The following is a 27,295-nucleotide window of genomic DNA, read 5'->3' as shown; positions in this document are numbered from 1 at the left end:
GCATGTGTTTGAAGTAAACCATCGCTGGAGGTGGAGTCCTTCGTCTTTCTCTTCGTGTGCTCCTTCAGGTTTTGAAATCTGCAGCCTGTGGCATATGGCTGAGGGTAAAAGGAGTTTTGAAGAAGGGCTGGTCAGGCGCCCTTCCCCTTTATCTCAGCATGTCTTCCGCTGTTGCCGGTTGTGTTGGAAAGGCAGACCTTTGTACCAGCCTGCAGTTCACAGGACGAGGAGGAGATAAGTGGACTCCTCCGCCTCCCTTTGCTCCAAATGTCAGCCATCTTAAAAAACTTAGAAGGTCACCGGCTTGACCCCAGCTTTTCTTTTTTTTTAAATCTGAGAACAATAGCTACCTCCACCCCCAACACACTTTTTTTTTTCTTGTCCTTCCCGTTAGCCAGAGAAGCGTTGAATGTCACGGTCTGCCCCCCCCCCCAAACAACAGCATCAACACTCAGCATTTCCCCCCAAACCCTGCAGCCATCCAGCACAGCCACCTACTTTCCCTTACATATGCTAATGCTGCAGCCTCATTCAGCTGTTGGTGGCTGTTTCTCAGGGGGAGGGTCGTGCATTTAGGGGGCAGCTGTATGCATTTTACCAAACTGACTCTGACGGGCGAACGCCACAACTTCATTTTTGTTACTTTCTCCATTTTCTCGCCAAACTTTGTGAAGAATGATCGTGGCGGTGTAACTGCTGCTCTGCACGTCCTTCCAGACTTTTCAAAGCGTGTTTCTTCTCCGGAGGCTTCTGCTCCACAAGTGTTTGGTGGATTTGATGCGATGGAATAATATTTACAATGCGGCTCTCGGGAATTTGCATTCCTTTCCTTCAGATTTTCTGGATTTGATGAACAAGGACTCTGCTTATCAGGTAAACAGCAGCTGTTGATGCCTTTCGGGTTTTTATTTTTATTTTGCACTCATGTGCAAAAGAATCATTACAAAAGGTGAACGTCCTGTTTTAATCAGTAGGTTTTGACAGTACCGGCTGGGATGGGGATTAGATGAAGGTCTTCCGAGTTTGTGTCTAGCAGAAGCAACTCATGCAATGCGAATAAACGGGTGATTCATTGTTGTTTTGGGTTCTCTTCTGTCCTCCCTGCAGTTATCAACTCTTTACAAACTCTGGGTGACTCAACCGTTTTCTGTGTCGGCCCCTGGGTTTGCAGCTGCTGCCCAGAAGTCCATATTATCTCTCAAAAGCCAGATTTCTGTCGGTAACACCATGCCGAGTGTGAAAAACGAAGTTTGAAAAGCAAATGACTGCTGGAGTGAGTGAGAAGACGGCGGGATGGTCCGTGGCTCTGACGCATGCTGAGGTCGCTCCGCCGGTCACAATATATTAACATCCGCTCCCCAGATGAAGCGTGTGAAAGTGTTTGCGTCAGTGTGTTTATTCGCATCCACAGTTTACCTACTTTGCTCTTTGGCTGCTCTGTTTCTCGGTGATAATGTGGCGACGTGGACTCTGACTGACCCCGATAGACCAGAAAGAGCAAAGATCTTCTCTGGGCTTTCGATCTGAACACCTCCCAACTCTCTTAACACTTTTTCACTTTTGCAAGCTCTTCTCACCATTTTTCTCCCCCTCTCCCAGAGAGAGGCGTCCGCCGATGGGCCGTCAGCGGTCTGGAGGTAGATGGAATCTGGCAGACAGAGGGATGTGTGCTGATGGAATGGAAGTAGGTGGGGCTTTACCGCGACGGCCTGCTGGGCCACATCAACCCCGCAGTAGCAGCGAGGGGTTGGTGTTGCCGGGCCCAGTTTGGGCGGACAGATGGTCTCTTTTGGAGAAAGGCCACGGCACAGTGCTCTCCGTTCGTGGGGCTCTGCTGGAGCCGCCAAAAACAAACACGGACTCCTTCTGTTGAGAACATTCAGGAGCTTCAACCTGAAGGGGGACCTGGTAGAGCTGTCTGTACCGATGCAACATTTTTTTATTCAGTTCAATGTGGCGTAATGTTCTCTCGTTTATACACCCTCCTCCGCTTTCTAAGTCAAACATGAGGAGTCAGTAGTCTGCCTGTTGCAGTTGTCAGATCAGCCTGGAGCACCTGAAAGACAATAGCGGTGCGCTGCCTGGAAGGGACTGGGCAGATGGCCAGCTGGCAGGGAGGGAGCCTCCCAGTTTCAGTTAAACTCAGAAAAGGTCTGTTCTACGGGGGAAGATAACTGTCAGAATAAACCGTATGCTCACAGACAAAGCTGTGCACACTGTGAGTTAAAAAAACAAAAGACAACAAAGGTGTTCCCTTGTTTATCCTGGTAGTTACAATCTACCGCGATAAGTGAACTCCACAAAGTATTACAGTTATTTTTCTGAACATTTCTTTATTCAAATCGCCCTTGCCCTGAGTTCTCAGCAACAGAGACGGGAAATGGGGGCGGGATTGCTCCGCGCCAATATCTTATGAACTGCTGCTGCTCTGCAGAAACTATGTCCTAGAAAACGACATGTCTGTGGTGGATTCCACTTTTCTTTGTTTTGGATACAAAACAGATTACTGTCAAAAATTCGATAGGGGCTCAAAAGCACACATCAGTACGCATTCGCGCCTAGGGCTCCACCACAGGAACACGCCAAAGGTTGGAGACGCGTCTGCATTGGAGCACAGACCGTTTACGTGTTTCATAAACGACTTTAGTGGTTTTCATTTTCAGCATCTTCCTTTTAACATATTGTAAATTCAGATTATTGGTCACAAAAAGTCGTCACCGACTTTCACGTTGCAGCAGTGATGTCATAAACACAAGACAGTGTAGAATAATAGTACAGTACAGTTACACAAAGGTAGGGGTGTGCAGATAAAGAAAAAAGATCAGAAGAAGGAAAAAAGTAAGACAGTAGTTGTTTCCATTACAATTATGTCCAAAACGAAATTCTAGAAATGTTGAAAAATCCCAATTTTGCGATTACGTTGTTTTCATTCAATCATAATTATGTGAATAAACACAAACCAATCACACAATAAGTCTTTCAGTCATCATCATCATCACCTATCAAAGGAGACTTTGGCGTCTTCTTCAGGCCGTGAAGCGGCGAGCTCCTTACTCGTGGGAGGAGCTACAGATGAAGCCGTTTTGGGTAATGGTGGTTGGTGATTTAACAAAGGAGCTGTGGATCCAACAATTCCGCATGACACGCCCTACTTTTGATGAGCGGTGTTGCTGTGGGACCGCTGGTGGCGCCCGCTGTGCAGCGACCAAGGCAGCCAATGGTATTGTTGGTCACGTGACCCATTTAATTCAAAGAATGGTTTTCTATTGCAGTTTTGGGAAATATGTCAATTTGGATACGGCTCAAAAAACCACCTGGAAACTTGAATGATTTATAAAAATATATCAAAGGACTAATCGTTCAAACGCAAAGCATTGTGGTCTGTATTTGTCAATCTAGTGAGCGTTGAAGCACACTAGTTTCACCAAGAGACTTGGGGGAAATTTCTCGGGCACCAGGTTTAGAAATTCTAGATTAGGAGACTCCGAAAAAATGAACGCCCTATAGATCTATAGTGCACGATATGGTGAGGGAATTTAGACTCAACCTACATTTTTTTCCTTGCAAATACATATCATTTAGACATTTATCCCATTGTGTTCATCCTCTAGTGCTGCAACCAAAATCAAGGAGCTGAACTAAAAGCACGCACAGCCTTGTCTGTGCGGTTATTCGATGCTGCCGTCAGTATCCTGACTACGGTTAAACTCCTGCTTGATGGGTTGCTGGTAGTAATTATTATGGTAATCTTGGCACACAAAGGTGCCACATTTATTCTACTTCTACACAGAGTTGTCATTCTCATTCAGTTTATTTTTTAAAAGAACTACTTCAAAAAGTGTTGTTTTTTTTAATTAACAGCAGCTTTCAGCAATCTGGTATTGTGTTTTAAACGTGGCTCCTTATAAAGATGCTCCACATGAATAGATTTAAATCATGATTCAGCATGTGGCACTAGAGGAACATATAAATGTTAGTGAAAAGCTGCATGTGAAATGTGTGCAGTTCCCGTCTCCTCTGCACATCTCCACATTCAAACCATCTTCTAGCAGTCTTTGTCTGGAGGAACATATGGGCGATATTATGAGACTTGAATGAGTGCAGGAAATGAAAAGAATTTCCCATTTTGCACTTTCTGTTGAGTAAACACTTACTGTTCGCCGAAGCGAGCGGGCGAGCGAGCGAGACGAGGGTGGGATCACGGTGACCCCTGAGCCTCGGACTCAGCTGTGCGGCGTCAACATTCCAGACAGCCTCCGCCCGACCCGCGGCTTCTCCGGTGCAGGAAAGCAGACCCGTGTTCACGTAAGCTCCCTCTGTGATCAGACTCCAGAAAAAACTGCCTGTCCAAAAGGCAAACCCGAGCAAACGGCTATCTTTGTTTAATTTTCCGTGTGGAAGAATAGCTGTTGACTAACGAGGTGTGGTGCTGTGACTGCTGCAGGGCAGTGACCTCCAGTTAGTGAAGCAGACGCTGCAGTTTAGAAAATATCTGTAAGGGCTCTTATTCTCCAGCTGTTGTTTGTCCCGAATCTGTGGAAAGCCCTTCACTTTCGCCAAGCTGCTGTTGAAGAATCGCTTTTATTGTTTCATCAAGAAGCCTTTTTTCCCCCCTCCTTTTTATAAAATTCTCATCTTCAGACATGAAACAGCTGGAAGGATTTTTTATTTTCTGGATTTTTTTACAGATCTAATTTTAGGTAGAGTATAGAGAGATTCACTTTGAAGCTACATTTGTGCCAGAGGTCAGATTTCTGCAGACTCTTTTTATTTTTTTATTTTTTATTTGTTTTACTTCTAAAATGTGGGCACCTGAGGCGCTGACTGCGCTCTGGCGAATCCTGGCGTCTCTCGCAGTGACCCGAGAGGCCCGGCGCCCAGATGAGACGGAGAGGGTATGCGGTCCACTGTGCCGGCTGACCTCGTTTTTTATCTCTTCTGCTGATTGTTCTTCTGCTGTTGGGTCATCTCCTGTCCGTGTACAGCAGGATGTAAACACAAGCCTGTAATTGTGGCTCTCCATGCTCACACTGTTTGCAGTCACCCTTTATTCCACAACGTTTCTCTGCTGCGTCTTTTGTTGCTCACAGTCACAGAGATGAGCGAGCCTCGGGGTTTAAATCTGTTAAAATCGCACGTTTTGGTGACCGCTAGTTCTTCAAAGTATAAAAGCACAAGCAAGATGAAATGGGTTACCATCCAGCAGAAAAAGTTCTTCAGAGTGTAATAATGGTTTAGATGTAAAAATAATTACTGCGTAAACATGTATGCTTGCACTCTGCTTTCTGCTGAGGATAAAATGTATTCATGTTTTTGGGAATATAGTGAAAGACAAGTAATACCTTGTTACTATTATTATCAAATAAATTGGTTACATTATAGGCAGCCACTTTCATTGCAATTGCTTTATTTTAAAACTAATAAGCAATAAAACAAAGGTTTTACCTTTAATATCGTGCTATTTTTTACTGTATTATTAAGGCTTGCTTTTTTTAGTCTCTTCTAACAAATGTAATCCACATTTTCTCTTCTGTACTTACACTGTCTTGGCAGGAAATTGGGTCAAGAGAGTTTTATTTATCCATTTCCTTTCATTGCCTGTGTGAAATTAGCTTGGATTTTGGGAACGTGACCCAGATTGTGTTGGTCAGCAGCTGGACGTCTGACTTCTTTCTGCTTTGGTGAATTCACAGGATGTAAGGCGAGCCATTCTTTGGTGTTTGCCTTTTGCAAAGCAAACTTTGCTTCTTATTTGAGTCCAGTGAGGCCAAACCTGACGAAGAAGCTAAGAGCCGTCTTGTTCTGATCAGAAGTTTGTCTGTTTGGTCTCTGACTTTGACATGTGCATCTGAATGGCAAACACAGGTTCACCCCAACACGAGTGTCGTAGGTGTGGGCTTTATTGTTTTTTGACAACTAAGCGATGTCAACTGACATTTAAAGATTTTCCTTTGGTATTTTTGCAGTTATTTGTGTTTGAAATTTGCAACTCATTTCACAGTAATGGGGAAATTGCTTTCTGAGTGATACAAATTGGCTTTATAAGACGGAAAAACATGCAAAGATCCTTTAATTAAAAAGGGTCACTGAGCGTTGGCGCATTACAGCTGGCTCATGTGTGATCGCTGATAAATGTTGTTCCTTCTTTGTTCAGAAGAGCCACTCTGTCTCTCTGCTCAGCAGCAGATGTGATCATTTCTGCTGAATCTTTCTGTCATGGTTTCTTACCTTTAGTCTTTTGATACATCGTCTTTCATTGGGACAAAGACTCGTTTTGGATGGACAAACCTCTATTTGTTTACGCTGGGCTGGAACCAGTTTTTCTCCTTCAAGATTTTCCCTCCTTTAGCAAGATAGGACTTCAAAGAACTCTAACCTTTTGAAAATGGGCAGATGGGTGGTATTACCAAGCCTGACAATTCATGCAACACACATAGTGAGGCTTCTATAGAGTTAATGATTTTGAGAGTCATTTGTTAACCAGTGACTGGAAGCCACTATTTCACATTGGGCTGAATGGACTTCCTTGCGTCAGAAGCCTCCAAGACCTGATGGGCTGTTCTGGCTCCAGTTTTTTTTAAATTTTCAAATGAGCCTTAAGATGTAGGACGAGTGGGACGGAAAGCGGGAAGTCAGTTCAAAACTTCTGATGACAATTCAGATGTACTTTGGTGCTAAGTATTTGTGTCGTTGAAGAAAAACCAATAGACGCCCTAACACTGACTTCCTCATAGGGTCATCGGGCGGCTGGAGCCTCTGCAATGACAGTTTTCCAGCAAATAATCCAAGGTACAAGAAAAAAGCAAGCATATCCTCCTTTTTTATCTATAGCTAGGTAATGGAAGTTTTCTACCATGACACGGAGGACAGCGACACCTTTTCTCCAAGTTGTAGAGGTCACAAAGTCACAAATACCAACCAACACTGGAATTCTCTATAGATCAATATCAGCAAGACCAGTGATGATAAATATGAGCTAATGAACACCAGTCAGTGGTGCGTGCTATTGGGTTTTTTTTGGGTTGATGAAGGGGCCTTGTGTGGGTAAATTAGACTCTTTGAACAGTGACACTAATATCTCTATAGCCCCTCTAATGGATGTCGGTGCCAAACTGCTCTCTTAGATATTATTTTTAATTCTGTAGCAACCTACTTAACCTAAAAACATCTCAAATCTGGTGTTTTTAAACTGAAAATATGCAGATGATAATAAAGGTATGTCACAGTTTCCCCATATTGAGAAATTGAGTCTGCTGAGTGGAACTAATTTATTTGCTTCTTCTACATCTACAGAGGGCGAGACTTTGCATTCACACTGGCCATTAAAATCTCAGCATTACTCCCTGCAGGCCGTACTGGCACATGGAGGTAATCCTTTGGTGGTGTGAGCACAATCAGAAAGGGGGGAGTTTAATGATTAGGCTCTTACCGGCTCACACATACCACATTATCGCTGGGCACAGGAAGGGGAGGGTTTGGCCATTAATGGGAGGGCTTTAGCATCAGTGCTAATTCAAGTGTCAGCTGGTGGGATGTTCTTTCCTTTTGTGAGGTTGAATTGTGGGAGCTGCTGGAAAGTGCATTTGGTTTACTCAGGTCTGAACTTTTTATAGTCTCAGTGAAAATGGAGTGGTCTCCTTGTTTCACAAAGTCCTTAACATCAGGGGGTCAAAGTGGTCTTTCTAGGTTAGCCCCATAATGATTTTCTAAGAAATAATTCCCTCACAATTACATGCAAAGTAAAATCACCCAAAACGTTTGGAGCAACATTCGGCAGAAAAATACATTTTTCTTGCTTTTGCAGCTCTTTGCTCCTTTTAAACCCAGACTCTCCTTTGCAGGAACCTGGTTAAGGTGAAGAATCGCTCCAGCGAAGAGCTTTCATCAAAATAGAAATGTTTGGCACATGCTTGAGACGTGATCCCGTCTTTCTTGTACTGCAAGTGTGATGAATTGAATGTGTGTTTTGCCCCAAACCATCACTCACGCACTTCTGTTATCATTGCAACAGTTGAACAGCTGCTCACTTTGGAGGCTTTAGCACTTTAGGGGCAAAACCGTTCAGAACACAGTTCAAAAACGCAAAGTGTGTGTCTTTGTGTTCCTCTGGAAACTATTATGGATTCAAACGGCAGAAGGTAAAGCGTTAGCAGCAAGCCTGGAGGTTCCTTTGCTTCCTGGTTGGTTGTTTTGCTTGATCTTCCTTGTGAATGATACAATCAGTGAGTCACATTCAAATGTCGGATGGCTGCAGCTTATCAGCAGAAGGCAGGTAACAAGAAGCTAATGAGTGGCCTGGAAGCATGTCTGCTTCACAGTTTGGGATGGTGTCCATGTGATCGCAGCCTTTCAAAAATGTCCCATCCTGCTATGGAGAGGTTAAAGAGGACAATACCGCCACTTTTTTGGGCGTGAGTAAGTATCGTCTTGCTTCACAGCAAACAGAAGTATTAATATGACAATTACACAAGGTTTGATTAAAGATAATCATCTGTAAGTGCTGGTTAGTGGCTGAACGGCTTTATCTCAAGCAAAACAAACCCGTCTGACGCTGACGTGATCTGTGACACACCAGGAACCTTTTATGTTTAAGAGGAACGTGTTGGAACTCCAGGAACTCCTGCTTACTAGCAAATTATTAGCAAATTTAGCATGTTTTGAGCATGTTTTATCGTACAAGTCTGTGCACACTCTCAAAAGTGAATCGAAGTTTTGCATATTTTAGCAGTAGGTATTCAAAGTATGGTGTGTTGTGCAAATATGTGTGACTTCTGTGAACCTTTCTGTTTAAAATAGCACATCATAAGTTATGCAGCACATGATGACAGAAGGAAAGACGGCTCACGTTGTTTAGACCTCTACAGGTTTACCTGGAACAGATCTTGTGTCTTGAAATTCGATTTTGGCATTTTTGTGGCTTTTCTTTAAAAAGTCCAGCACTTGAAATATTTTCTACAAATAATAAATAGGAATTTTCCCTCTAAAATGGGTATGATTTGACAACAGCAGCGGAAGGCCCCGTCATCATGTCACCGTCTGCCATCTCCGCTGAAGCTTTCCTTTGGGGCTGAAATTGTAATATTTTGGGGCCGTTTTGACATTTTTAGCTTCTGTCCTTCCATCATGAGATGGGCATTAGTGAAACAAAAAGTATTAATCTCACAGTAGTCGACAGACTGTGCCCACTTTTCTGACATCATATTAATATCTGCGGCGCCTTTAATCAGGCCACAATGTCAGAGGATTATTTTAAGACCTGGCAGAAGCACTGGGCCACTCCCCTCTGGATGAACCAAGATGAAAGGCGGACTAGCCGACATCAGAGACAGAAATGGAGTTCATTACTGTAATTAGGCCTCTCTGTCTCTCCTATCCTGCCTTTCCACTCCTGTCCCGAGTTCTCCAGGCCTTGTGTCTTAAAAACCTATAATGGAAGTAATGGAATTACTGCAGCTAGCAAAAGGCTGTTGTCAAAGGTGGCCCGCCCACCCTCTGTTGCTTCTCTTGTGCAGACGGCCAGTAAAAGAAGACGTAAAACAGCCTCCTCCTGGAGGTCATGCAGAAGCAGATATTCTGCTGACCACATTTTGTTGTTGAGCTCTCTATTGGCTGAAAAAACAAGGGGGTGGATGTGAATGGGACGCGTCCATTAATCATTGTCAAGGAGTGAGTAGTTAATAGAGGAAAGGGAAACCCAGACCACCGTGCGGACCGCCTTATCATGTCCCTTTCTTTGACGAGAAATAAGGGTTAGGTAACCTGGCTGTGACCCTGTGGAGAAACACAAACACACACGGGTCACGTGTCAGTTAAATAAACATTCTGTTTTATAAATCAAAACTTGCTTTCTGTGGGAAATAAGAGCTCAAATTTAAGAGACTTTTTTCTTTTTTTCTGTGAATGCGACTGAAGGAAACATCGTCTCCAAGCATTAATCCAAACTACACTGGATGCTTCAGTTTTCCTTCTAAAAGGCGTCTTTTCGGACCTCATTGAGGTCTCGCACTCCGTTTTGTTGTCATGCGGTGAGATTGGAGCGTGTCTGTCCTTTTGTTCTTCCTGTTGTCGGCCGTCCGTCAAAGCCTCTGTAGGAGTGTCGCCGTGGATGAAGCCGTTGGGGCAGGTGGCACCTTTTGCTGCCACTTGCTCTAATTGTGAGTGTGAAGAGGCAGTTTTCATTGAGCAGTTGACATTTAGGTTTGGGTCAGCAGACTGCTGTTGTCACTTCTGCTCCTGTCATAACCTGGGACAGAAACCCGAGCTGGGCCACGGTTGACTACACACATCCAAAAAAAATCTCCTGAAGCAAAAATAAACAGAAGAACAGGAATAGGAAGAGCATGCTATTTACGGGACTTTCTTTTAGTGTGTTGCATCAAAATACACATATATTTTTTGATTTGGGCTCCAATTTAAATTTAATATTTGATGGTGGCCATTTATTTCACTGTTTTGCACTAAAACAGATTTTTATACCCTAAGTTAGTCACAATTTTCATGTATATTTAGTTTACATTATATATCATGAGGATTTGCGACATTTAGGTCGGCTGTGGTTTGAGGTAGATCGGTCGAGATCTGATCAGAAGATTGCGGGTTCGATTCCCACCTTAGTGTCCTTGGGCGAGACACTGAACCCCACATTGCCCCCATTGCTCATCAGTGGCTGCCAGTGTCCGGCAGTGGAGGCCCCATCATTGTGTTAATTTGTGTTCATGGGGAGGTGGGAATGTGACCGTAAAGCACTTTGGGCCTTAAAGCAAAAAGGAAAGGACCATATTAGTAAAACCCATTTATGCCATTTACCATAAGGTTACAGACATTAACTAAATAAAAAACACAGTCCAAGTATTTTCCTGCCTGTTCATAGTAACAGCCTTAACGTTAGTACAATGTGGAAATGCAACACTGTACGTTAGTAAAATAGTGAAACCAAACACTTTGTGTTAGTAAAATACGATTTGCAATAAAATTAATATATAATATGTGATAGAATATATATTAGCAATATCCTAACCCCTAACTACTGAAAAACTAAATAGTGCGGCACTATGTAGTGCCCTACATTTTAATAGGAATTCGGTCACCACGCTCACTACTTTTTTTTTTTTAATGGCGGATATGACGTCATCGATTTCACCAAGTTAGAATCTATTTGATTTGAGCGTTTTGCGACGAATATTTTTGAGTCCACTGTCTTTTGAAGATAAAAACGTTGATGGTTTATTTAAAAATACATTTTAATCCATTTTTTTTGACAAAAATTGTTCCGACACAATGCATTGTATCGATGCACACTGGTTTTTCCCAGAGACTTCTGGGAAATTCTTTGGGCACTGGATTTGTGAGTTGTAGATTTGGACAGCACTACAACATGGCAAACGCGCTATATAGTGCACTGTATAGTGCACTGTATAGTGCACTATATAGTGAGTAGGGAAGGAATTCGGACACAACCTCGGTTATACAAATGTTGCATATTATCACTAAAATGCTTTTCTCTGCTTCAGAATCTGTTGAAGTTCTGTTAATGGCATTAACGGTTGAGGAGCTCCGGTTGTTCAAAGAGCTGTAGCTCCGGTTTTAAAGGGTTAACTAAGAAGTTTCTATTGCCAATATTTTTCTACAGATGTAGGTCATGTGTGCGTCAACCTGTATTTTAATGCATGCAGGCAGAAGTGAATACTTTATTAGTATTCAATTCAATTCAATTCAATTTTATTTCTATAGCCCAAAATCACAACAACAGTCATCTCGATGGGCTTCGAAGTAAAACATGAAATCAAAAGGATCACGAATACAAAGAGTTCAATAGAAAAATACTAAAATGAACTAACAAACTGACTAAGCTATACTGGCATCCCTGCCCTTAGACCCCCCTTCGCGGTAAGGAAAAACTCCCAAAAAAACCGGATTCCGGAAAAAACGAAGAAACCTCAGGGGTGCCCACATGAAGGAGGGATCCTCCCCCAGGACGGACAGGCGATTTACCAGAAATCTTAGAGAAGAATTAACTTATCTAAATCTACAACTACATATATAAAAGTCCAGCAGACGAGCTTCATCCAGCCGTGGTTGTGGGGACAGTCAAAGGCGCGAGTCGAGCCTGAGACAGGATCCACAGCCAGGTGTAGGAGCAGGAGCAAAGGCGAGGTAAACGGTCAGGAACTGGAGCACGGATGAGCCAACTGGAGTCTGGAAGCACTCCCACTCCCCAGGAGGGGAGAGGAAAAGAGGGACAATACATGAATCGCACTGCACCAAACAGAGGCATGGAGAACTAAATGATAAATTATGATCGAGGAGAGGAAGGGTAGAAGTAAAAAAGGAAAGAGGACAGAACCCCAGTGCACCATAGTTACCCCAGCTTCAACTTCTAGCAGCCTTTTAAAAGAAATAGTTATTATTAAGTTTAATTTAAACAAACTAACATTAAGTTAAATAATCTCTGAGTACTAGCTAGTCTGACAATAAGCCTGTCCAAAGAGGAATGTTTTCAGTCTAGCTTTGAATGTAGAAACTGAGTCGGCCTCTCTTACATGAGCTGGGAGTTTATTCCATAAAACAGGGGCTTGGTGGCTAAACGCTCTACCTCCAACCGTACTTTTACTAATTCTAGGAACCACAAGCAGTCCTGCATTTTGCGAGCGAAGTGTTCTGATTGGTTGGTAAGGGACTATGAGGTCCTTAATATAGGACGGGGCCATTCCATGTAAGGCCTTATAGGTTAACAGGAGGATCTTGAACTTAATTCTAGAATCAACTGGGAGCCAATGGAGCGAAACTAACACAGGAGTGATGTGATCTCTTCTGCTGGTTCCAGCTAACAATCTAGCAGCTGCGTTCTGAACAAGCTGGAGACTTCTTAAGGAACTCTTAGGACACGCTGCTAACAAGGAGTTACAGTAATCCAGCCTCGACGTAACAAATGCATGGATGAGTTTTTCAGCATCACTCTTAGAAAGTATATTTCTGATCTTAGCAATATTTCGCAGGTGAAAAAAGGCAGTTCTACATGCCTGAGATATGTGAGCCTTAAATGATAAATCCTGGTCAAGTAAAACCCCAAGGTTTCTAACTGTGGAATTGGGGGCTATACTTATACCATCCAGGGAGACTATCTGAGCAGACAGAGCATCTCTGAGGTTTTTAGGACCAGGTATAATGACCTCAGTTTTTTCTGGGTTCAAGAGGAGGTAATTAATTGTCATCCAGGTCTTGATGTCACTGATGCAGGCGTTCAGTTTCTCTATCTGGTCATTCTGGTCAGGCTTCATGGATAAATACAACTGCGTATCGTCGGCATAACAATGAAAATTAATGCTGTGTTTCCTGATTATGTTTCCTAGGGGTAGCATATAAAGCGTAAACAGGATCGGTCCCAAGACTGAGCCCTGTGGGACTCCATAGTTGACTCGAGTGCACTGAGAGGAATGGCCATTTACATTAACGAACTGATACCTATCAGACAGATAGGATTTAAACCACTGGAGAGCAGATCCTCTGATCCCTATGTCCTGCTCTAATCTATGGAGTAAAATACCGTGGTCGATAGTGTCAAAGGCAGCACTGAGGTCCAACAGGACCAGAATAGAAAGTAGTCCCTTTTCTGAGGCCAATAACAAGTCATTAGAGACTCTAACTAGTGCAGTTTCCGTACTGTGGTGAGGTCTAAACCCCGACTGAAAGTCTTCAAAGTGGCTGTTGTCCTGTAGGTGGCAGTAAAGCTGCTTAACTACAACTCTTTCTAGGATTTTAGAAATAAATAAAGGGCAGTAAAGTGTTTCCGACTCGTCTCTAGTGTATTTGGTGCAGTCTGGCTTGAAGCTCATTTAGAAGTGGCCCACATTTCTGTCCAAAAATAGTTTATCCCCCCCACTCAGATTACACAAAGAAATGTAAACAGTCGTCTGGGAGCTGAAGCTGTCATAAAAGGTCTGTTGATGTAGCAGAAACAACGACTGAAACAACTAGGCTCCATTCATCTGTCTACCTTGTTTGCAACCAAACGTTAAGGGCTGCTTTGGTGGAGCTTATTATCCTCACAGAAGGAAATGCTGCTATCGTCTCTGTGATGCGTAGTGACTACTGGGTGACTCTTCCGGTTTTTTAGGATGAGGAGATGAGGACACATTTAGCTACGTAGAACAAGAAAAAAGCATTAAGGTCATTTTCAAAGACTCCCAAGTCTTCCATTCTTATGCGGCGCTACTGTCCGTGGTTGTCCATGTAGACCTGTGTTTGAGCTCCTGAAGTAAATGTAATGCCCTACTCCCAGTCCCTTTGGACCATAAATCATACCTTTATAGCAAAGGATGAAGTCGATTTAAAGAAACATTTCGTTTTCCTGGAAATTGTTCATTTCCTTTAGACTTTATCCTCACATATAACTCACTTGTCTGGTAAAACTGTCCTCCTTTTAGATGGTCAAGAAGCTCAAATAACTGGTCTTATATTAAAAAGGTATTGTCCCAGAAGATGACCATATGCTACGTCTCATCCAGCATCCTTAAAAGACCTTAAGGCTGATTCTCAAGGACGAGCAAACGGATGTTTTAGCATACCTGTTTTCTCTGTCCTTGAAAGTTCAGGTTATTAAGAAAAATGGTCATTTAACGTCAATATTGTCTTTGCTCTTTATCATAAGTGTGGTGTAATAGACTTGTTTTTTCTAAACCTTCCTGTACCCACCTATTTGGACTGATCATCCTGCACTGTAGAAAGGTTTTCACAGTGCAGAACTGTTCCGTCATGTGATTTGCAAGCTTTGTGATGCTAGACCAGATATTGGTTCATGCAAGCATTTAACTGAACATCTGCTTTCCTGTTACTGTCATTTGCTTCGCCGCCATCTGTTCCACATTGGTGCAAGCCATACACATCTAGAGTGTTATAAACCCATAACGGAACACGCTAATTAGCAGTGTTTGCAAAAATGCTGTTCCAAGAAGAGAGCATCCAAAATCTTCCTACTGGGAAACTTTTTAGCAGAAAACGGGGCACTTATATTTCTTTTTCTCTCTCTTTTGCATTAGAATAGAATGTGTCATGGTTGTAAAAAACAGCTCCTTTTACTTTTAAAGTCAAAATTTTTGCTACAGTGTTCACCCGCTGTGTGCTAAACATTGCCTTCTTTGTGTTTGTTTCTCTCCTGCAGATCTAACTCCTCCAGCTGTCAGTCTGCATTGGTTCCACGCTGCGAAGAAAGTCTCTGCTCAGTGCGCTTCAAACACGTTTTCTTGACACCCAAATGTTGTGTATCAACTGCCATGCCATGCGCTCTCAAAGACTTATGACGACGGCTGCTTCTTTAACTCAGGAAAGGGGCTTCTCTGCTGTTTGCCAGTGAGCAAACCACATGACACGATGAGGACCAGCCCAGAAAATCTGCCCCTCAAGGAAGCTGCCGGCAGGATATGAGTATTTTAAGCCCTGTGACAGATAACAAGTCCAACCTTGTGGGAATAGTGGGAGGCCCAGAAGAATACACCAGAGCTATGCAGTCAGAGGAGCTATTCAGCAGGAAACTTAAAGCCTTGAATGGAAGTATGGGACCACCAGCCTCCAGCATGCAGGTGAAACCTGACTGTGTCGGCAAAACAAACGGTACTCCTGCCATGCCTAAAATGGGGGTTAGGGCCAGGGTGACAGAGTGGCCACCGAGAAAAGACGGATGGGATGGACGGCCTTCTCCAAACTACCAGAGTGTGATATCCGTTTTCCAGAATGGACAGCAGGAACATACTGTGGAATTACTGGAGCAAGGAGAAGATGTTTGTGTAGATATGGATTACAATGACAAATACACACTGAGCGACCTTCTCACCAACTCCCCATTGAAGGGCCTTCACCCCATTCGCCAACGCAGCAATAGCGATGTCACCATAAGTGACATCGACTCTGAGGACATCATGGACCAGAACGCTGTTAACCCAAACACTGGAGCTTCACTGCATCGTGAATACGGCAGCACGTCTTCTATAGACCGCCAGGGTCTCGGTGGAGAAGGCTTCTTCACGATGCTCAGAGGCTACAGAGTGGATAACCTGGACCATCGTAGCATACCGCCTCTGGGTTTTCCAGAGTTGCTGCGCTGTGATGCTTCCCTGTCCCCAAGCTTGCAGACAGCAGCACAAATTGCCAGGGGAGAGATCATCCACATTCCAGGCTATGATTACATAGACAGTTCTCTCCTATACAGCCGCGAGCGCGAGAAATCATTTATTAGGCGACTCAAATCAGAGTCAGCTGAGCCGTCTCTTTTTAGAAAATTACGGACAATAAAAAGTGAGAGCGATGCCTTGAGACTCTCCCTAGAGGACGACCGTCGGCCGCTAAGCTTCCAAAAATGCTTTGCCCACTACGACGTCCAGAGCGTCCTTTTTAACATCAGTGAAGCCGTGGCGAACAGATTCAACCTGAGTCAGAGGAAGAACACCACCACTGGAGCTTCAGCCGCCTCCGCCGGGGTGGGGGCAGAGCCCGGCCTGGTGTTAGGAGGTGGGGTTGGACCTGGAGCGGGGGCAGACAGTGCAGCGCTTGGATGTGGCGGTGGAAATCCCATGTTTGAGTCTCCACTCGGCAGCAGGGAGGATTTAAACCCCAAAGAGAACCTGGATGTGGATGAGGGAGATGGAAAGAGTAATAGCTTAGTACTCGGCTGCCCGCACTTTCGCAATGAGATTGGTGGTGAGGGAGAAAGGAAGATCTCCCTCTCCAGAGCCAACAGCGCCAACTACAGCGGGATATCGGAGAGCTGCTCTTTTGAGTCCTCTCTAAGTTCCCACTGTACCAACGCTGGAGTCTCTGTTCTGGAGGTGCCCCGAGAGAACCAGCCAATCCACAGGGAGAAGGTCAAACGCTACATTATCGAGCACATTGATCTTGGGGCTTACTACTACAGGAAATACTTCTATGGGAGAGGTGAGCATTGGTGAAGATGCATTCTTTCCAGGTTTTACACATTCCCAGCATTTATCTGAGTGTCTGTTCCATTGACTGTATCAGAGATCTGGACTGAGTGAGTGTGATGTCATTCATAGAAAATGATTTACTTTGGGCTCCAATGAAATCAATTCAGTTGTCGTTTTCTCAAAATGTCCGAATCAGTTTCAATGGCAACCACTCTTACCAATCAGAAGTGAGCTCGATGGAAGGCCACACACCTACCACTTAAAAGCAGGCTACACAAAATTTGTCAAACTCTTTTACTACTTTTATTGAGGGATCTGATTTTTCAGTTTATAACGTGAATAACGCAGGATTATCAAGAAAAAGTTTCAATTATAAAGCTAGCGGAGCAAGAATGGTATTTTTCGGATTACAAGACAAGGGCAGCAAAAAATAATAAAAAAAAATAAAAGAAAAAAAATTAGATATATATAATTCGCACTTTTGGGAGAAAAGTGCAGGGTTTTCAAACAAATCTGCCAAGCACAGTGTAATATTTCATTCACACCGAATGCCTTTCACATGTCAAATTTGTATCCGCTGCCTCTTTTGATGCACGTCAACTTTGATGCCCAAAGCTTGGCCAAAAATGCATGTGGGAGGAGCTAGTGTCAAGTTTTTGCCTCATTGCTACATGACAGCATTGACTGATTTATGGTCCATGGAGGACACGGTTGATGTTGAGAGATCAGGTTTATTTCTTTCGAGTCTTCATGTCGTTGTGCATGAGTCTGAATGATGGCACTTTCAGTGGTACTTCCATGTCTCTGACACCCAGTTTGATGTCTTGCTGTTCTTAATTTGACCGTGGAAGGAGAAAATAAAAAAAATAACAATGTCTCGATTGAAAAATATGATAAAGTTCAGGAGGAAAATATCAGATTCTCCATGTTTGTTTTGGACGGTGCGTTTTCTTGTTCTGCGTTGCTGTCAGTAGAAAATCCAGATACACAAAACCTGCAGTGCCCTCTAGTGGTTGTAAGCTGAAAAAGAATGAATATATGACCCAATATTAACACACACTCCTGAGTATAAGTCGCACCTCTATGCACAAAAACGCAACTCCAAAAAAGACAGTAGCTGTTTATTTCTCTACAGAAGTCTAAAGGATTTTAGGATTGAGCCAGTGGGTACTTCCTGTTTGAAATGCCAGGGGGGAGGGGTCATTCGGTCCAGTTTATTTTGCAGCCAATGGTCTTTTCTGAAGTTTTATCACACAGCTCACTCAAATCAGTTTTCAATGAACCGGGATTCTTTGAAATGTTCCATAAGAGCAACTTTGCAAATAGATCTCATTGGGTCAAATACCTCGACACCTGACTTATTTTTGTTGGACCATTTAAAGAAGGCCCAGAACAATGCCAGACTTGTATATAATGGGAGGCTGTAGTTGCGCTTCTTAGCCAGAGGAGCTCCTACGTCCTGCTTGGGACATTGGCCCAACCCCTGCAGTGATACTATCATTAGTCATGTGAGAAAAGAGGGGTGACGGAGAGGGTGTGCTGCAGCTGTTCCCCACGGGGGGCGGCAAGGGTGTGAGGACTCCTCGTGTGAAGCTTTCAGGTCAGCAGAAGTACTTCGAGGTCCCAGCTCGCCTCATTAAAACACCTATGTGACCGACACTGGAAACTCCACACTGACCCAGAATCCTCTCCACCCACGGCCAGGTCTTACTGCTCTCAGCAGATTGAGTTACTACCCCCCCACCCCTGATCTCAGCCAGCAAACAGCTGCTTCACCTTTCACCTTGTGAGCATCTTCACACAGGCAGAGGCTGTAAATCACTGAAAACAAACATGTTTGTGTTCATGCCAGAGCCCTTTTCCTGTTTAAACCGCCCTCTGCGTTTAGGTTTGTTTTTAGCTGCAAAAACAAGAATTGTGAATTTATTTTCAGTTGGTACATTTTAGGGCTGTGAGCCTGTCGACACCTGTTCTTCACCACAAATACACACATCAGACATGACAGCTTTTGGCCGAACATGAGTTTATTCACAAAACATCCTCATTAAGAAAACAACTTCAGCTTTCGACTACATTACCAAGTGTGGATGTACGCGGGTCAGGGTTCAATCCTGCCGGAGACGCACAACGAACTGATGTGAAACATGTGTTTCATAAGGAAAAATCTGAAGCATCGGGGGTGCAGAGACCTGCCTTTATTTGGCATGAAAATCAGGAAAATCCATTTTTCAACCATGTTGTCAGCAACATGTGATGAGTGGTAAAAAGCTACAGTTTGCCCTGTGGCCTCCTTCACCTTTTGAACTTTTGCCCCACAGAACATTTGTCCTCTGTTCACTTGTTGACAAGCTGTGAGTTCTACTTTGAATTCAGCGACTAATTTATTATTCATGCTGATTTCTGTCATGTTGACACCAGCGTGTTGAGCCCCTTTCCCCCCCTCTTTGCTGTCTTCATCCGATATCTAAGCCCCAGAGCTTCCCGCTGAGCTTTTGGTTGACTTGTTTGTTGAATCCGAGTCGTCCTCTTTGGGTTTAGACCAGATTAGGACATGTTTGCTGAAGACACGGCGACGCGTGTGCACAGATCTACCTGGAGCAGCGCTAAAACACACACACAGGTATGTTAGCACATCTATGCAGGCTTAAAAATAGTACTGATGTTGACATTTTAATTTTCTTCATAAAGGAACATCAAATTATGCATTAGCGATGTGGTGAAATAGCCTAATTATTCAAAGTATTCTATTACAAAATTCTAATCTCAGACTAACCTTTCTATATTTTAATTAAACATGAACTTTAGAAATGAACATCATCACTACAGGCTGTTCTGGGGCGAAAGCAACAAATTAATTTGGTAAGAAGCTGGCTGCCCACTCGCTTCCTTTGTGAGGGATTTGTATGTTTTCAAGAAAATGTGTCAGTTTATCATAAAGACTGCCTATAATATATTTACAAAAATCTGTCAGTTCTTAGATTTATTGATCGTTTGCTACATGGAAGAAAAATATGACTCTTAACTTTTGTTCAAACGATGCGTGCTCCAGCAACTACTTTCTATCAGAGTCTATGTAAAAGTGTATAAATGCGTGTTTTGTGCTTCAAACCTGTCGCGTTCACACGGCGCTAGTTTCTGTTAATGTTTTCAGGCTCTACGTACAAAACACCCGACTAATGGAAGTTAAACCAAGTCGAACTTTGACCAACCAGGTCAAACCACGTATGGAGGGCGTCCTTTCTGATTCAGAGAAGTGCCAACCGTTTGAAAATTGTTCATCGAGGAGAAATTAATAACTGTGGTTTGTGTCCGACCGGAATTCCAGGACAGTAATGTTTCCAACCGTAGAGTTATGAAAGAATAAAGTATTCAAATTTGGATGTTACTACGTCCGCTTGATCGCAGTCTGTCATCTACGTTTGCGCTCGGAGAATACTGAACAAGATCGGTTTTATAACTTTAAAAAGTCATGCTAATACAAAAAGTCAATATTTACATTTAGGTGTAAACTTTTGTGCTTCAGAGCACACCCACTTGAAGAAATGCGTCTCTCCTCCACGCCACGGCGCCCTACCAGTGGAGGGATACCCACCCCTAAGTCGCTACGGCTTAAAAAACACTTTCGGACACCACTACAGCTTAAATGCCCCTACAATTGGAGCAACAGGGAGGAGCTAGAGGGGTAGAGAAACAATTGAGATTCAGCCAGAGTCTTTCATATTTCGGAATGGAGCCGTGAAAGGTAAATTTCACGCCTAGCCTCTTCCAATTGTAGATGGCGGACATGTGCTAGCAAACAGTAGCAAAAGAAAAAGTAGAAGAAGCCCCTCCCTGCCTGTCCAGGGTTAACACCATGGGCTAGATGTGCGTAAAGAGCCCACGTTTAGCACGTTCTTGAACGCGCATCACTGAATTGAGTTAATAAACAGCAGAACTTGTGGATTATGGTGGAAGGAAGAACTTTGGATCAAACACAATGTGAAGAGGATAGTATTGTAATCTAAAAAAAAAGCTTTGATTTGTCGTTGGACACAAAGCGTGGTGGCCTCTGTAGTGGAATGGGTAACATGGACTGAATGAAGGTTTTTCCTGCTTTACAATGATGGAGCATCAGGGTGGAAAAAAAACAGCACCATGCATTGCACAGTCAGACGTCCAAAAAATGTAGGTCAGCTGGCTGCTTTATGTAAACAGAAGGACCAGGATGTTTTAAAACAATAGTCCTACTGTTTTTTTTTTTTTTTTAGGATTTTAAAGAAGGGTTCTGGGAATTTTTTTCTAAACTGATTGACCAGTCAGTTTCTGTTCAGAACCGATGATCTGCAGAAAACGTCCTGCGGCTGTGAGACTCGTATTGTTTTCAAAGAGGTCAACCAACTCTAAAGAAATAGACGTGAGCTTATCAGAGTGATGGCATGGTGGGTGGCTGCAGCCACAGAGAGGCAAACAGCATTTCAGTGATTGCCTCCTATCCCCCCCTCCCTCCCTTTTTTTTCATGCACTTCCAGCGTTTGCAGGAATCCATTACATTCTAACATGCTATTGTTTGCAAAACCTTTGCACGAACTGGATGTTCTGCCTGGAACCTTCTGACCTTGCCTTATGCTAAATAAACATTTATGCAATTCTTTTATGCACAGTGCATGAGACAGGTTGACCTGGTAATCCTGCATCTCTGCTGCACCTCTTTAATCCTGTTTATGGTCACAGGACACCGCAGACTGACCCGGCGTACTTTGAGTGACATGAAGGGAGCAGCCTGGTCATGTTGTCGGTGTAATTCTGTACAGGCACACTGAAAAGAGACAGACAGCGATGTACACCTGTATACCTGCTCCTCAGACTTATTTGTAATACACGAGAACCAACGAGTGTGTATTTAAACAGCAAGAGTACCAACTCCATGCACAAAAAACCATCAAAAAAGACAGTTCTTGTCTTGATACCACAGAATCACTTTCACTGTCCAAGCAGCTCAAAATGTTAAGATTTCTTTTGTTCAACATCAGACCTCATGTAGTCTGATCCTGGATAAAGTGACTATGATGATTTTATTCTGGAGATAATACAATTTAACACATCTTTGTTGTGCAGATGCTTAGTTTTTACTCTTTTTATTTTATTTTTTTACCAAGCTAGCATATATACTACAAACTTAGCCGTGCTGAGAACCATGCTAAAAATGATGCTTTCCATCTGCTTTGGGTGTTTTTGCTGGTTTAAACAGATAAAAGGTTAACATTTGCCTGACTTTCCTGCAGGAAAGATGGTCCAAATTATCATTTGACACAGATGTGTAAAATAATCTTTTAAAGGCTTTGATTTGCACTAAGGGTTTCTTCCACACTTGCAGAACATCAGAACTATTTTGGTGTGGATGACAATCTTGGACCCGTGGCGGTGAGCGTTCGTCGGGAGAAGCTGGACGATGGAAAGGAAAAAGAAGGGATGCAGTTCAACTACCGGGTCTGCTTCAGAACCAGCCAGGTAACTCCGTCCTTCCAAACATGATGGCAGTAAGGCATCTGTAGCACAAACCACATCTCTACTAAACACCTGGATCATTTCTTTTAGCAGAGCTTTTAATTTGACCGGAGCAGATTTGTCAGTGCAAGCAGACACTCCACCACGTGGCCACTAAACTGGTAGCCTTTTTAAGGCTGTTGCCTAATCAAGCAGTCAAAGTGAATGTGCTCCCAGCGCAATTCAGCGTCCGATGATTCTGATAAGTCAAGCAAACACGGCTGCTGAGCAGAGTCATCCTCATCTTCCTCACTGGTTTGATGCTCTCACACATGCATTCACGTCCCGACCAAAACCGGTGCTGCTGGTCTGAATAATTCAAGTGCAACAGATGCATGGGGCAGGGCTGTGCCACTGATACCCGTGGTTGGTTTGGAGAACCACTTCCACGGTGAAACGACGTGCAGTATCTGGGTCATGGCGGTCCCAGCGTTTGCACGCAGGCAGCATTTGAACGTCTCGGCTAGTGGAGCGTCTGTTTGCATTTACTCCTCCATCATTTAGCCTCAGTGCCCTCAGTGCTCCGCCCCACTCTGTCTCCCACTGGCCTCCTCACTAAGTCTGTTAAGTAATCTGCTTTTCAGAAAGCCTCTCTGTTGGACCGCAATCGACTGCTGACATCCACTTCCACCGACCAAATGGATGGAAATGGGATTTGTGGGTGTAAATGTGCTGGCCTAAACAACACAGGCTTTGATGCTGCTTCCTTCATAGGCAGATTAATGGCCTGAATAGTTCAAAAACACACCTAACATACTTCTCTGTTAATCCATCTTAATTATTCATAATTTGAAATCTTAATGGGGTCCAGAGGTGCACTAATGGAGCAATTATACTGAATAATCGGGCAGGAAACTCGATGCCAAGGGTCAAGTTGGAACCAGTATGACTCATAGCAGACAAAGGACTTGACTGAACAAACGACTTTCTCTCCTTTCCAGCTCACCACCCTGCGAGGAGCCATCCTCGAGGATGCCATCGCATCAACAGCCAGACACGGAACGGCCCGCGGCCTCCCGCTTAAGGAAGTGCTGGAGTATGTCATTCCTGAGCTGAACATCCCATGTCTGAGGCTGGCCCTCAACTCTCCCAAAGTCCCAGAGCAGCTCCTCAAACTGGACGAGCAGGGGGTGAGTCGACCACCAGCATCCTCAGGCACTCAGGGTCTGGATCGCTGCACTGCCAATATTTGCTGTACTCTAATAAACTAAAAAATACTTAAAATACATTCATGAGGTACAGCATAAAAACTGCTGACTTAAAATAAAAGTCCTGAGAAATCATTGGGTCACTACTTTGAACTGTCACCCTACATTCTCAGCAGCAGAAAGCCCTTTCCTCATGTATCAACAGCTTTTGGTGTCTCTCTTCAAACAAATAAACAAACAAAAGAATCCTCTGACCGTCCTTTAACTAATGACAAGTATGCCATTCCTCCTAAAGCTGTAGTCACAATTGTCCTCACGGGCGGACACGGCTGTCTGAAGGTGAAAAGTGGGCCAACCTGTACGGGGCACGCAAAACATCAAAGTCATAGACCGCTTGGTGATCCTGTAGGGCAAAAAAGTTCATGCAGTAACCACAGGCAGGTCGCTGACCCCTGGACTAGAGTGTTGCAAGGACTCGGCATCTTCTGTACATCATTAATGCGTGCAACTTCCATTTTCCTTATGAATACTACACCATACACCTACCACAAGCACGACAATGGTACGTTCCATTTTTATGGCATCACTTAAGGTGGCCATTCAAAGGACCTGACGCTCTCTCCATTTGGAAACGGCTCAGGGGTCCGTCGTGGGATCTGGAGATCTTCTCGGCTAAGGAAACTGTGATAGGAGTTGGGAGACTTACCCGGTTGAGAGCCGCTTGGTTGGTTGTCAGAGAATTGGCTGCTTATTAGTCTAATTACATTTATTTAGCATCCACACATCCATCCAGCTGACCTGGGAAGGGCTTCTATCATAAAAAGTATCAGCCATGCGTCTCCTTGCTATAGTAGCTTCACATGAAGACAAGAAGTAGGATTGGTGAATCCAGGCCGGTCCACTTGAAGAGATTATTAAAGATGTAAAGGAGCAGGAAGTGTTTTTCTGTCATGTTGTACCTTCCTGCAGCTCCACTTCTAACCTAAGGTTAGAATATGCTCATAATGGTATTAAAAGGAAGAAAATCATATGTCAAAACCGTTAAGGTTGTTTGCGTTGGGCAGATGTGTTGTTGAGATCATCACGCCCTGACTTTGTTCGTTTGAGCTTAAACGCTGTTCACCATCTGCAGAATGTTTAAACGTTGTGCCCCCCCCCCCATGCTCTGTTTATGTTGGTATCTTTGCTCTAAACAACAGGAGGCTGATGAAGGGAGGGTCCTGCAGAGAGATGGCGTTCACAGCCCCCTCCACTCTCTGAGTCCGTAGAGAGAAAATGTTCACGCTCATTTTTTTCTACGTCCATGCTGCTGGTCGTAGAGAACACTTGTACAACACGGAAGGGGGAGTAAGGGACAAGTAGGTGAGACGCAGGCGAGATGGAGGCAGATTTTTTATATTTGCGACCTCCCCAGAATCCTGGGAACTCCACGAGGATTCTAAAGACTGATGTCGTTTGGTCGTTGGTTGTTTTAGGAGACCTGCGCTTTTCCCTGAAATGATGATAATTGAAAATCTGCAGCTTAAAATCTATTTTTAACGTCTGAGAAATCGGAAGTCGAAATTTTAGATAAAGACTTGCAGAAGTCTGTTCCATGAAATGAAATATTTTTCTCACTTGAAACAAGCCAGAGGTCCTTTTAGGTTCATAAATCACTTATAATACCCGCAGGGCTTCAGTTCAGAAGAATTCTGCCTCTAATGTAATTTTCTTAGGCTATGTTTAGAGAGTAATCTACCACCCACTGAGAGGGGAATGCATTGATAAAAACGCCTCCCGTCTTTGCAGAAAAGTTTAAAAAGTTTTTATTGGATTTCTTAAGAATCTTTTGGGGGAGGGGGTAATCACTCTAAACTTAAAACTGCAGAGAACCCCTTTTATATTTTTATGGTTAATGGAGGTCAGGTTACTGTAGCAACAGGATAAGCCCGGTTTCCAGGCATCCCTTTTCCTATTGGAAGGTTTTTTTCATCTGCCTCAGACAGCAGCCCCCCCCCCCCCCCCCCCCCCCCCCCCCCCCCCCCCCCGGAGCCAATCTGTGTTTTAATCCAGAGTGGTGACCTTGCCTCTTCTTTCTGCATTTTCATCGTCTCATGCAGCTCCTCCCTTCTGAACTGTCTCGTTTCCAAATTTAAGTTTTTCAGCCTCCCAGTGTGTGTGTGTGTGTGTGGGGAGGGGATTAGTGAGGGAGCTTAACGTGCACATTCTTCGTGAAGGTTTAAAAAACTTTCTGTGATGCGTCGGGTCACTGCAGAGCATGTGCTTACAGTTTGATGTGGGGACAACTGGATCCCTCAGGTGCTTCACAGAGGTCCCCAGAGGCGCCGCTGACCTCATTTCCATCAGCTAAACATCCACGGCTTCTCGTTTTTCTCATTTTGTTTCAGCTCAATAAATCCATCAGCTGGAAGGAAGTCTTAAAATAAATTGTTGAAAACTTGTGAGGGTCAGAAAATCCTGCTGCATTATTACCAGAAAAGAAAAAATGATCACTTTCAGCAGGTTTTTATTCAACTTCACCAGCGTTTTTCAGCCAGACGCTAAACTATAAACAAAACTATAAACGAAAACTATAAACACGACATTTAGTTTTACGTTTAACATTTTGAATTCGACTTCCCTCGCCTTGAACACAAAAATTGCCCTGTCAACTTACTGTCAAAAAATATGTGACGAGGTCACAGGCACATATATGGAGTCACCAAACATCCATACAACAATATGCCTGCATAGTGAGGCTCTTTTCTTAGAAAATAATTCTTTTTTTTTTCCGTTCACAACTTTGTCTATGTGCAGATTTCTTTTCTGACAGTTATCTTACCCCATATGTTCACTCCGGGCTCGGAAACGCTCGTTCAGACCGCCACTCCCATTGAAACGTCTCTGTAAATGCACGTTAACGCGCGTTTCTGGCTTCCACCTTCAAAACTCTCACGTCACCACGCTCTACAGACAAAACGGGCGGCCATTGAAAGCTAACCGGTAGAACTCTGACCAATCAGCGACTTGGATTTGCTAGTGAAGTATGAAAGGCGTCCTTTTTTGATTCACGGGAGTGAAAATTGATCATGAAGGAGAAAATAGTAATCCTGTCTGGAACTGGATGACTCAAAGTCTTTTAAATATCAGAATAGAGCTGTGAAAAAAAAGGTCTGGAGCAAGATTCAGGACATTTCGCACCAAACCCCTTCCAACTGCAGCTACACGCACTAGTATCGGGTACCAGCAGTCCAGTGTGAACAAGCTGAAAGGACGTTCAAGAAATGGCCGTTTAGTGCGTTCTTGAAGGTGCATCACATGCAGCACAGGAGGAAACGTCAGAGGTGCCTACGGTGTGTTTCTGCTCTTTAGACTCCTAAAAGTTTACATAAAAAGACAAATCCCTCTGAGAAAAACTGGAGATGCAGTGAGTCCATACAGTTTGACTTAAAAGAGGTGGAGGGCTGCATTATAACCGATCATCACGCCGTTTCCTCTGGCTATAACACCTTCCTGTCATCAGTTCAGTGCAGACTGATTGCCTGATAAAGGAGTCGTCATGACGACTGCATCATGAGCCCTTTGAGAAAATGACCACCTGCAGCACAGAAAGACATTTCCTACTTGAGCCATGCATGACCAATGGTTAGTTTGCCATTTTTACTGTTTGTGTGTTATATTCCGCACAATATAGGAAAAGAAAACTTCATGAAATTTCACACGCAAGCCGCC

The 27,295-nt window shown here is 43.7% G+C and overlaps 1 protein-coding gene across 8 annotated transcripts in view; it reads left to right on the top strand.

Moving 5' to 3' along the window:
- sipa1l2 (signal induced proliferation associated 1 like 2) overlaps positions 1-27,295 on the top strand; it is a 97,719-nt gene that overhangs the window by 20,993 nt on the left and 49,431 nt on the right. For 6 of the 8 annotated variants that reach the window (XM_023963588.1, XM_023963585.1, XM_023963591.1 and 3 more), the window contains exons 2-4: positions 15,158-16,923; positions 22,267-22,400; positions 23,378-23,566. In XM_023963588.1, the coding sequence (XP_023819356.1) occupies positions 15,417-16,923; positions 22,267-22,400; positions 23,378-23,566 (1,830 nt within the window). In that variant the 5' untranslated portion in view covers positions 15,158-15,416. Of the gene's footprint in view, positions 1-507; positions 874-4,228; positions 4,306-15,157; positions 16,924-22,266; positions 22,401-23,377; positions 23,567-27,295 lie in introns of those variants that run through there. The other 2 variants (XM_023963586.1, XM_023963587.1) reach the window with 2 other exon arrangements.

Source organism: Oryzias latipes, chromosome 15 (genome assembly GCF_002234675.1).
Source record: "Oryzias latipes chromosome 15, ASM223467v1".
Taxonomy (NCBI): Eukaryota; Metazoa; Chordata; class Actinopteri; order Beloniformes; family Adrianichthyidae; genus Oryzias; species Oryzias latipes.
This window is presented reverse-complemented; position numbering and strand designations above follow the sequence as displayed.